Source organism: Erythrolamprus reginae, chromosome 3 (genome assembly GCF_031021105.1).
Source record: "Erythrolamprus reginae isolate rEryReg1 chromosome 3, rEryReg1.hap1, whole genome shotgun sequence".
Classification (NCBI taxonomy): domain Eukaryota; kingdom Metazoa; phylum Chordata; class Lepidosauria; order Squamata; family Dipsadidae; genus Erythrolamprus; species Erythrolamprus reginae.
This window is the reverse complement of record NC_091952.1, coordinates 85,384,676-85,397,650: the sequence shown is the minus strand read 5'-3', so window position 1 is coordinate 85,397,650 and position 12,975 is coordinate 85,384,676. Positions and strand designations below refer to the sequence as shown.

The 12,975-nt window shown below is 40.4% G+C and overlaps 1 protein-coding gene across 1 annotated transcript; it reads right to left on the bottom strand.

The window, feature by feature from the left end:
- Positions 1–6,760: 6,760 nt before the first annotated feature.
- On the bottom strand, positions 6,761–8,319 carry LOC139165339 (leptin receptor-like). Its single transcript, XM_070748536.1, has 2 exons — positions 8,314–8,319; positions 6,761–7,582 (listed from the first exon to the last, which is right to left on the bottom strand). Exons 1-2 carry the CDS (start codon positions 8,317–8,319, stop codon positions 6,761–6,763), a joined length of 828 nt encoding a protein of 275 aa, XP_070604637.1.
- Between the last annotated feature and the right edge of the window lie 4,656 nt (positions 8,320–12,975).

Sequence of the window (12,975 nt, the reverse complement as noted above, 5' to 3'; positions counted from 1 at the left end):
TCTCCTTGCCTTTCGTAAGCTCCTTAAAACCCACCTTTGTCGTCAGGCATGGGGGAACTGAGACATCTCCCCCGGGCATATACAATTTATGCATGGTATGTTTGTGTGTATGTTTGCTTAGTAAATGGGTTTTTTAAAATATTTTAAACTATCATTTAGATTTGTCATGAATTGTTGTATTCTGTTGTGAGCCGCCCCGAGTCTGCGGAGAGGGGCGGCATACAAACCTAAATAATAAATAAATAAATAATAAACAAACAAACAAATAAATAAATAAATAAGCAAAAATATCAATATAGAAATAGACATCTACTTTTCTATATTTCTAATATTAGCAACCTGTATGGACACGTTGCTGGGAATTCAGACATTAGTATTCCCAATGTAGATGAAGGATATTAAATTATAGAAACCTCTTTATACTATAAAGTCTATGGCAAAATAGAGATTAAATATAAAAGGAAATATTGGAGTAGACTGGTAAACTATTTGTAAACTTCTTTCTATAGCTATTGTTCCAGGGTTGGGTTTCTCCTGATTCAGACTGGTTCACCTGAACTGGTTGTGACCTGCTGGTGATGTCGTGATGATGTCATGGAACTGGATCAGTTGGTGACAGTCCATGGGCAGTGCCATCTTTCTTTTTTCCCCTTCTGAGCGTGCACAGAAGCTGAGTTCTGGCACCATGCATGCGGTCACCATCTATTTTTCAGATTATTTTATTATTATTTTTTTGGATTTTTCGTTACTACACACCCACACAGTGTGGGAGGGAGCGGACCGGCAACAAGGTAAGTGGGAACCCACCCCTGTACTGTTCCATGAATATCATTGACAATGGTATTGCTATCATTTCTAATTGTATTAATCAGTAAATATCAGAATATACTGGGTGAGCTGGACAAAGTAAATATAGTCCCAAATGAGTATCAACCATTTTATCAGCATCTGGTCTATTTGTATCATGTAAAAATAACAATATCAGTTTACTAGTTTTGTTGTGAAATCAGTGTGCTATAACAATGGGGGGAGAAGCACCTGTTGACTCAAATTAGCCAAGCTATTTGCCATGGCAAAGGTGCTGTTTTCAAGGGTCATTAGCTTACTAATCTGCACAAAGGTTCTTTTCTAAACATAAATATGTAATTACCCAAACACTGGATGATTAATGCATGGTGCTCTTTGGTAAATATCTGTGAATAGGATATACAAGCACACCAGGGGTGAATTGCTCCTACCTGCTGCTACCGAAGTGCTGCACACGCAGCATGGGGAGTCTTGCATGCATGCACACACTGTGCATGCTTGCATGCACATGTCCCCAATGTGATTTTGCTTCCATGCAGGCACAGGAAGCAAAAATGCCCAGAAATCTTGTGAGGGGATGCGGGGATCTTGTGAGGGGATGCGCGCGTGCACAGGATTTTGGCACAGGATTTTGCTTCTGTGAATACGCGGAAGCAGAAAATTGCCAAAATCTCGCACACACAAGCATCGCCTCATGAGATTTTGCTTCTGCACATGCAAAAATTACCAAAAATTAAAGGAAAAGGAGGGCAGCGCCCAAAGGACTGGCACAATCTGACAACTGCTATCAGTGCGCAGTCGCCTACCATACCATTAGCAACCCACCATTGAAGCATGCACACACAGAGACACACACACACACACACACACAAACACTGTATGCAAGTGTGTTTGTAGGAATATATCCTAACCTAACAGTAATCCTGTTAAATTAATAAGTACTATGTGAAAGAGAAGACTAGTGATTAAGTCTTCCTAAACATTAGCAGAGAGTGGATCTGGTGTAGTGGTTAAGACATCAGCGTAGAAAGTTGGAGTCTGTGAATGTTAGCTCCATTGTAGACACAAAGCCAGCTACTGGTCTCCGGCCAATCACTCTCTTAGTCCTAGGAAAAAGCAATGATAAAACATTTTGGAAAAACCTTGCCAAGAAAACTGCAGGGACTTGTCCAGACAGTCTCCGAAATCAAACATGGTTAAACAGAAGAGGAAAAAACCCATTAGTAACTGATAATTGACTTATAAGATAATTAAATTCTACTTAAGAGCTTAATTAGTTCCATGACCAGGTTCTTAAGTAGAAAAGTTCTTAAGTAGAAGCAATTTTTCCCATAAGAATCCATGTAAAAGCAAATAATGCGTGCAAACCCATTAGGAAAGAAATAAAAGCTCAAAATTTGGGGGGGGAGGAGGGGGAGGAGGAAGCAGAGGAGGAGGACAGTCGCTGCCGAAGGAAGAAGGTGAAGTGAGGAGAATAAAAAAAATCCAAAACTTTAAGGCTTAAAAGAGGGACTCTGAGGCTGTGAGGAGGAGCACACACCTCTCATACACCCGGCATGAGGCTGCCTCCCATACACTGTGGAGAGAGAAATCCAGGGGGAATGGCAGGAAACTGGCCAGGCCTTCGTGCCGCTCTCAAATTTCCTAGGAAATTTTTCTGGGCTTGGTTCTTAAGTAGAAAATGGTTCTTAAGAAGAGGCAAAAAAATATTGAACACCCGGTTCTTATCTAGAAAAGTTCTTAAGTAGAGGCATTCTTAGGTACAGGTGCCACTGTATTTGTAAAAGTGTGGAAATAGATGTGGTCTATTATATATTAATCTCTATCTCTACCTCTCTACCTACCTACCTACCTACCTACCTACCTACCCACCCGCCTACCTATACACCCACCCATCTATCTATCTATCTATCTATCTATCTATCTATCTATCTATCTATCTATCTATCTATCTAACATATTGTTCTTATATTAGACCACTCAAAAGCAGCTCATCTGTCCAGAACCCACACTGCATTTCAGACACTAATAGAATTTAGTGAGTCCAGAGATATTTCACGAGAAGAGTCCTCTGCTTGTAACAAAATACCTTATATGCCACCAGGCTTGATCTTTTGGGCTTAGACAACTTAGAACTACACTACCTTCAGTCTGACCTAAGCGTAGTACAGTACATAAAATTATCTGCTACAATATCCTATCTGTCAGTTACTACTTCAACTTCAACCACAACAATACATGAGCACATAATAAAATCAAACTTAAGATAAACAGCTCCAAACTTGATTGCAGAAAATACGACTCCAGCAACAGAGTGGTCAATGACTAGAATGCACTACCTGACTCTGTGGTTTCTTCCCCAAACCCCAAAAACTTTAACCTTAGACTGTCTACTGCTGACCTTACCTCATTCCTAAGAGGTCTATAAAATGTGTTTATTTGTATCGATTTCATGTATTCATAAACTTGTTTACACTTATAGTTTTGTTTTTCATTATTAAAATAAAATAAAAAACATGTTTACACTTATATCTTATCTAATACATGCCTGACAAAAATAATTAAATAAAACTAGTTTTTTCAGATCTTGTCCAAATTCTGGGGGCTACATCTAGTTTTTTTGCTGAGAATTTGGAAGTGGCTTCTCAATGCTATCTTCCAGAATATTTTTCAATGTACCATTGTAGTCTAAAGTCCTATTACAGGTAGTCTTCAGATTACAATGGAAAAATGGGACTAGAATTTCTGTTACTAAGCAATGCAGATCCATCCCTCTTAGTTTTTCCCATAATCAACCAAGGACTTTTAAGGAAAGGCTGTGAAGAAAGGCTGAAGTGGCCTATCTTTAAGAAATCATATGAATAATGATTTAGTTTGGAATTTCATATTTGATGAGCTCCCCTTTGTTTTTTCCTACAGTATTTCTTTCTACTCTCAACACAAGAATTGTTTGGCTTTTAAGTGCCAGAGACAAAATATCAGTGTTGTGAGACAATTTTCTCAGATCTTATCCCCAGCCTATTTTGGCTAAATTAAAGGCTGGGAAAGGTTTTTGCTTAAGCTTTGGGAAGCTATGTAAAGCAGAATAAACACTATTTGAACAAAGTGGGTTACCAATAGAGTGTACAGTCAACTAGAAAAGTTTTGTCTCATGCCTTGATGACATTAAGTATCTTTAGGAAACTAGAAACCAAGTCCAAGAGGAAGGGAGACAGAGAAAGATTGTATGGATATTCAGCTTTAAATAAATGTAACTGAATGTGGTAGCATTCTTTAATACCCAAATGTTCACTTCATTCCAGAATTCAGGATATGAAACAATTAAATTAACAAGTAACACAAATTCCATCTGAATGTTATTGAAACCTTCCTAGCAGTAAGAATAATTCTTCATTGGAACTAGTTTCTTCTAGCAATTCTAGCAGAGATCAGATAGATATTAATCCATGCTTTGGATTGTTGATCTGGGCAGATGACTATAATTGATGGACAAATTAACTAGCTATCTTCAATTGTATGACACTATCACTTTATTATTCCATGTATCCATTTAAATGCAATTAATGGGTTATCCCCCATAAATTTAATAGTATTCCTGTTATGTTACAAGTATTGAACAGTAATATAGAAGCACATTATGCTTCTATAGTGAAGAGTCAATATCTGCACTTTCCTGAACCGCCCTGTATTATGTTTCATGGATATGTAGGCTAAATTTGAATAAGCATGCAGCTAAATAGTAGAAATCAGTAATGTATTATTGAGACCATCCTACCCTTTGGATCAAGTGCACTCATAGAAATTTTTTAAATAAAAACTGCTTGCCATTTTCACATAACCAGCATTAATTTATCCAGTTGCTACTGGACCTATGACAATCTAGCTTACCATATTGCATCTTTCTGATAAACAGACTCCTTATAAAACTACTGTAAGCTTATCTAATTATTTTTAAGAATATTTCAGAAGCACATAGAAGGAGGACATACTCAGATGAATGGATTGTATTTGAATGAATCTTTTATACATTTTACAGAAATAGGGTTCTGGTTTATTGCATAAAATTATATCATAAATTTCATAGTATATGTACTGTACACTTCAGTAACTGTTGCCTACATTATTGTAAACTAGATTTCAAAATACTACAATGAAGTTGGCAAACAAACACATCATAAGGCACAGTGTAAAATTCAGAGACAACAGCAGTTAAAACATTTAAAGTGCTACTAGCAAATAATACAATTACAATCAAAAGACTCCAAAATAATTGATGTGACGTAACACATAGCATATAGCTAAATTTATCCAGATTACATAATCAAAAACATATTTATACATTCAGATACATGACACTGGCTATTGATACGCAGCTTTTCCAGGAGGATAATATTATTTATTATAGATAATAGCAGTTCAGCCTTTGTAAAAGCAAACTTGCACTGGATGTTGATGGTTAAAACTAAGTTGAGAAAGGAAATGAGATAATTCTCCAGTTTGCATAACATTAAGAAATGTATCTGAGTATTATTATTTTCCTCCTCCTCCTTATAGTATCCACTAAATAATTCATAATTGTTGTCCTTGTTTAACTTGGAATGTTGATTTTGTATATAATTTATCATTTAATCTGATTCTAATTATTATTATAGAACAGAAAACTTTAAAATATATTTGAATTTGGATTTCCAAAGCTGTAAAATCTAAAAAAGAAGTGAACAAAAATATTTTTTCTCTACTAGATATTTTTAATGTTTTTTTCCCACCTAGCATGGGGAAAATGAAAAGTAAAGGATTTATGTGAATTATGTATAAATATAATCTGTTAAGTAAGATACTATATAATGCAAAATGGATACATTCTGCTTCATCTTAGTTTGACCACATTCAGTTTTACCTATCATACTTTTTAAAGCAGTGATTCAAGCACATTTTTAACCAGTTGATTTGTTTCAAGTATTTTTCAGTAGTATTAATCTATAAAAGGAATACATACCATAAATGTCCAATTTAATGCATTAAATATTAGATCACTTCTACATCAGTTCCTTTATCCATCATCTAATGCTCATACATTTTGCTAACATTGTTTACTTAACAGTTAAAATGTAATTAGAACAATAAATTTGAAATCAGAAACATTTCTAAAAACATTTATGATGAAAAATTACCTAGTTGTCTAGATGTTGTCACAAAACTACATGGACAAACACTGTTCATTTTTGTATGCAAATCATGAATAAAAGCATGCTAACTTTCTAAATTTGGTCTGAAGATAACAATACTGTCCATTCTCTTCGAGATACAATGCTGTGTCAAAGGCTAAGAATGTGTAGTTCCATTCATAAAGAGCATATTCAAGGGCTGCATAAATATATTACCTGTGTCAGTATTCATGTATTGCACAAGGTTTCCCTCTATGCAATAGGATATTTATAGCCATGCCCATCACTGCTATTGTTCCTACGTCAGTATAGAATAATACACTGATATTAAACTAGCAAGATTAGAGATTTAAGACATGCTGGCACAAGTTTAGTTATTTCAAACTTTCATTGATGACTTGATCAAAAAATACTACAGACATCATCGTGAGAATATTGCTGAAGCTTGATTATCACTCAAATAGTTACCAGTACAATATTTGACAATACAATAGCAGTTTATTCACAAGTGCAAGTTAACTACGGAAAAAAGAACCTTCTTATTTGGAAAGATAGAATTTACTTTATCTTTCCAGATTATCAAGCATATTTAAAACTGTCCAGTTGTTCTCCATAAGGAAAACACAATATTGCACTATTTGGGAATTAAATAATATGGATTACTGTACTAATAAAATTTGAAAATCTAGCTATTCACTTGAAAAATACAGAATTTGCCAAAACGTTCTATATAAAGAAAACTTGTTGGTCATACATTATAATCAAAATGAATTAGAAGTATGCATTAATTAAGCTTTGCTACTAGCTGTATCATGTATTTTAACTGTCAGTGTTTGAAACTGTGGCATATATGGTATGAAGGTTTGAAGGGGCCTCTCAGAGTTACAGATAAAAGGATTTAGATCAGTTGTTACATTTTGAGAAATCCTCAAGCTTCTAATGAGAGTATTGGTATGGAAGTTATATGGTGCCACATTTGAATTTTCTGTTAAAAATATATCGTTTTCATTATTTTTGAATGGGCCCATGTCCAAGTAGAACAAACTTCTCTCTGAACTGTCACTTTCAGTGAACGTTTTATCCTGTTCTGAAGATTCGGAGAAACCTTCAGAGGAAACCACAGAGAGAGGGTGAGTTTTTCTGGGAGGATCTTGAAAATATTCAGGTAATATCAAAAATGCATGATTCCCTACTGCCCAAGAAATGCTAGAGAACGAAGCTGGAACTGAAGACTTAAGGTTCGCAAAATTTCTGTCAAAAGGACTACTTGAATCCTTTGGAGGCTCATAAAGCCCACTTGACATGGAGCCACTTATAATGGTTGCATATTTTATATTACATTGTTCCGACATGCCTCTTTTATTTTCAGCATCACGGACATTCTCAGAGAGACTGTTGCTATTGAAGTGACCACTAGAGCAAGTTGAGTTATGCTCAAAGTCCTGAATGGTTGAAAACAGTGAGTCAACTGCTAGTAACTCTTGTTTATCTTCATGTTTCATTGCTTTATCAATACTGATATCTTCCAATACTATTTCTGATTCCAGAAGTAGCGGACCAAATGACAATGCTTCAGGATGCTTGAGAAAGAGATGCTCAAAGGTTTCAGGCTAAAAAAACAAGACACATTGTAAAGCTCATTTATCAGTTAATTATTCGTACTGAAAAGAATACAAGAATAAGAAAAAATAAGGAAATGAATATTTTATTATAGTATTTGAATCTGGTTCTTCATTTTCAAAACCAGGTGAATTACATTTTTGAAACAATTTATTTTTTGGGGGGGGGGAACCAAATTATGGTATTGAATCTAGATGTCATCACTTATAATCTAGTTCAGATTAAATAAAGTGTACCAACATAAGGCAGACACGTTAAAGTAAAGAAAGATATTTCTACAAGTTTGAAAATATACCATTTTAGATATTTAATTTTTATATGGTATGAAGTAATTATTTAAACCTTAGTTTTCCATCTTCTCAATTAGAATTATGGATATAATGCATCTTCCTTTTAATAAAGAGGAAATTAAGAATGTAATGGCTCTAAAAATAATTGATAAATAAAATGAGTCATAATCAAAATAACTAGAAAGCAAACCTGCAATTCTATGCATACTTACCTGTCAATAAAACCACTGAAAATATTTTATTCTGGCCAGTGTTTATATTCTGTGGTACAACTGTGTCTCCAGAAACAGTCACTCATTAATATGCAATTCAAGCATTTATCAGGTTTTGCTATTTCTGTCCAACATCAAGAATGAAGCTAGGAATATTTCTCATCTAGACTACATCAACAATATATGGTGATATTCTCTAAGTTCAAAGTTACTCTTTACTGTCATGCTAAATTCCTGTTCAGATCAACTACTGGCAAAAAAAAATTGTCTCCTTTCTGAGTGTTTAGGATTACAGTGATCCCTCGATTATTGCGAGGGTTCCGTTCCAAGACCCCTCGCGATAATCGATTTTTCGCAATGTAGGGTTGCGGAAGAAAAAACACCATCTGCGCATGCGCGCCCTTTTTCCATGGCCGTGCATGCGCAGATGGTGGAGTTTGCGTGGGCGGCGGGGAAACCCCGATCTTCGTCTGCTCGCTGCTGCTGCGGCAGCCCAGCAGCTGATCTGCTCGGCGGCAGCAGCGAGGAGCCGAATTGGGCTTTCCCCTTTGCGTGGGCGGCGGGGAAACCCCGATCTTCGTCTGCTCGCTGCTGCTGCGGCAGCCCAGCAGCTGATCTGCTCGGCGGCAGCAGCGAGGAGCCGAATTGGGCTTTCCCCTTTGCGTGGGCGGCGGGGAAACCCCGATCTTCGTCTGTTCGCTGCTGCTGCAGCAGCAGCGAGCAGACAAAGATCGGGGTTTCCCTACCGCCCACGCAAAGGGGAAACCCCGGCTCCTCGCTGATGCCCCCGCTCGCCCGCTCGCCCGCCCGCCCACCGCCCGCCGCCCACTGCCCGCCAGCAAGAGGGGGAGAGATAGAGAAAGAGAGAGAAGGAAAGAAAGAGATGAGAGAGGGAGGAAGAGAGTGTGAGAAAGGAAGAAGCAACATAGAGAAAGAAAGAGAGAAAGAAAGATGAGAAAGGAAGGAAGAGAGTGACGTCATTGGCTGGGAAAAATCGCGATATAGCGTTTCGTGAAGATCGAGATCGCGAAAATCGAGGGATCACTGTATCTCCAAAAGTGTGGGAGGTGTTTTGCTTCTGTTGCCATTACCAAGAAAACATTTTTCTGGGTAATTTCTTAGCTTAGCTTTATTAAACTTTATTAAAATGTATTATGGAGGTGACCTTTCATATATATTTTTGTTGCTGGAAAGTTAGTGCCCAGTGGCTTAATTCTAGTCAGGATCAGCATGCATTGAGTTGGAGAAGGCCTATGAGAATTTGATGCATCTTCTGTAGTGGCAATGCACATCTTGGTTTCCAAGTTACTTTAGTGTATAATCAAGAGAATCATTGCAATTTAAATTGAGTTCTAGAATGCTTCCCTGTGTGAGGAAATTAATATGGGGAAAATGGTTTGCAGGCTGGATATTGATTTCTCTTTTCCTTTACTAGAAAGAGTCCAGCCTATAGTTGGCAAAAGCTTCAATGAATACTCATAGATCTTTGAAAAAATGGTGTTGCGCTAACAGCAGGGAATTTGCATACCACCCACATGGAGTGCTTTTAATATTCTGTTTGTCACAACCCCGCACAGATATGCCACTAAAATATGTGGTGCACAATGAAAGAAAGAAAGAGAAGACAAGGATTAACAAACAGCTGAAATGGGTGAAGAAAGCCTACAATGTAAGCCTTTCAGAAATACCTTGGACTCTGAGGTTTTTTGAGAGTAGCCAATAGCTAATGTGGCTGTGGTATAACATACAGTATTCTATTACAACATTGTAATGAAGAGGAATGTTTATATTTATTCATATCTAAGTCCCGTTCTGTGCTGTTTTCAGTTATCCTACTGACAGAAGGATGGTCAGACAGATGCAACAAAATAGGTTTAATTTAAGTATATCTGCTATTGATATTTGATTTTAAAATCATTTATGAAGTGATAACTGAAACATATTTTGCAAGAGGCAGTCGAAATAATCTGTAAGATTCTATTTTTATGTCTGAAATACACATACACACAAATTATAGAATGCGTGTTTATGTGTATGTGGAACATGCAAACATTCACAGGGCAACAAATACTAAGAAAATAGATAAACTTTTTTTTCTTACATAAAATAAATTCAGAACTTTGTGTCTGTCAACAGGATAATTATCTGTAAATGGAACAGAATGAGGCCAAATGTGCACCAGGAAAACGCACACTTTCGATGTGTTATGAACAGATAGAGAAAGTAAGTAAAACTCACTCTTGGTATATAGATACCCTACCCTGAATACTGTGTCATGTCTGGGCTCCACAGGTTAGAGAGGGCAATGACAAATTAAATTTATAGAGAGGCTAAGATAGTGAGGAATCTAAAATAAAGCTTTATGGGAAAATGCTAGAGAACCTGGGTATGTTTGACCTGTACACAGCTGATGAGTGAATATTAAAGCAGTCTTCAATTGCTGGAGAGACGGAGTAACGACACGGACACCAGAGCTGGATTTAAAATTGGGTCATTTTTATTAACATAAATTTGCATAATTTATTCAAATACTTTGCATAAATTAGCATAAACAACTATGACCCGGAACTGGACCTGCAGGGTCAAACAAATACTTCCGGGGCGGAAATGACGTTATGCCAGTAAACATTCCTGGGCAACACATGGGCGTATCTCGATGCAAGGTCCAGGTGAGGGCCAGGCCGTCACCTGTGACCTTTTCTGCCATGCTGTGCATGAGGGGGGTCCCACCGGCTAACCCGAATCGGGGAATTAAAGGTGCAGGACCCAAAGACAGGTTCCCCCCAGCTGCTCAGGCAGAAACTCCCTCCATGAGCTTGCAGAGAACCTGTCAATCATCCCCAAAGATGCCCAAGGGAGAACGCGCGGTTGCTAAACCACCCAATTTTCCGCCCCTAACCTGCCTACCCAAATGACCAAAGGTAAGCCAATTAACCTAATTAATGCAAGCGCCCCCTAACCGCACAGCCATCACCTCAGTGTGGAATGGGCGAAAAAACAGCTCAGCTAAGAGGCAGAACTGCAAAAAATTCCCATTCGGCCCCCTAAGGGCGACCCCTAAGCACACTGCAAAATAGTGGAGGGCGGGCGGGTGTCTGCTTTGTAGCTTGGTCCGGGCGAAAAGGAAGAGCCCCGGGCCTGCTCGCCCTTATATAGGGCAAGCAGGCCCCGCCCGGACCAATCAGGGGCCTGACCAATCAGGCCCCGATCTCCCGAGCGAAGTCTCGCATCGCGAGACTTCGCCCGGGATCCAAGATGGCGGCCGCCATGAGGGACCGTGTCTCCCGGTCCCTCCAGCAAAGCCTGCCTGCCGGGTAAGTCCGGCGCTGTCATTGCTGGAGAGACGGAGTAACGACACGGACACCAGAGCTGGATTTAAAATTGGGTCATTTTTATTAACATAAATTTGCATAATTTATTCAAATACTTTGCATAAATTAGCATAAACAACTATGACCCGGAACTGGACCTGCAGGGTCAAACAAATACTTCCGGGGCGGAAATGACGTTATGCCAGTAAACATTCCTGGGCAACACATGGGCGTATCTCGATGCAAGGTCCAGGTGAGGGCCAGGCCGTCACCTGTGACCTTTTCTGCCATGCTGTGCATGAGGGGGGTCCCACCGGCTAACCCGAATCGGGGAATTAAAGGTGCAGGACCCAAAGACAGGTTCCCCCCAGCTGCTCAGGCAGAAACTCCCTCCATGAGCTTGCAGAGAACCTGTCAATCATCCCCAAAGATGCCCAAGGGAGAACGCGCGGTTGCTAAACCACCCAATTTTCCGCCCCTAACCTGCCACAGGAGCGGGGGTCAGATCTCTATCTTGGCCCCCCGACTCCCCCCTCTATCTGCGCCAGCTCACGCAGAGACCGCTGCAGGTCCTGTAAGAAGATGGCGTTCCCCTGGTCAGACAGGTGAACGCCATCATCACGGTAGAGCCATGGCTGGTCTATTGATATAAGGGGATGAGGTATTACTACTCCACCCAACCCTCTAACTGTTTTACCCATAGCCCTATTCACCCGTCGCCTAGCCCGGTGAATGGCCCTAAGGGGAGAGGCGTCCCTCCAAACAAGCCTAGGTAATAGTTCTGACCACACCACTTGCGTGGTGAGCCAGACCTCACGAAGCCTTCGCAGGTCTTCGCGTGCCTGGATGATCAGCGCCAGGCCTCCCAGTATGCACAGGTCATTGCCACCTAAGTGCAATACCAGCCACCTGGGTGCGGCCACAGGACACTGCCCACCCAACCCCACTTGGGAACGACTCCAGGAGCCGCCCCCCATATTGCCGGGCGCAGCCACCAAAAGCTGACCGCCCAGCCACACCGGTAGGAGACCCTCCCACCGCATACCTCTCCGGCCCAACCAGGCAACCCTGACCCACCGCCCCAGGGACGGCTGGGTCCCGACAGCGCTCCTGGCCGCCAGGCGGCCGGCCCAGCAAATCATGCTGTGGCCACACAGCAGCGCCGTCGGTGTCACGTCAGCCTGGGGACCCGCAAGAGGAAACACACGCAGAGAGGTCACCTAGCCTAAGCCCTGCCTAGGATCCTCAGCGGGCCTAACATAACCCAAATATGCCGCTGACCGCCAGCGGCCGATCACCCGAATCCAGTGGGCCGGGAAACCAGAAAGTGCCGTGCTAGTGGCGGCGCCGATACGGAACGAACGCGTTCCATAACCGGCGGGATCCGTGCCCACCTGGCCATTGCCCTGGGTACTAACGCACAAAAGTATAAACGGGTCAGAAGGGGTACCGTCCCAAATGCCTAGACGGGTATCCCAGACCTGATCCCCGCAGAAAACCGAAGCTGTAGGGCGGCCACCGTACACACCGATTGGTCGGCGGCCGCACTAAGGTAGATGGTAACCCCTCT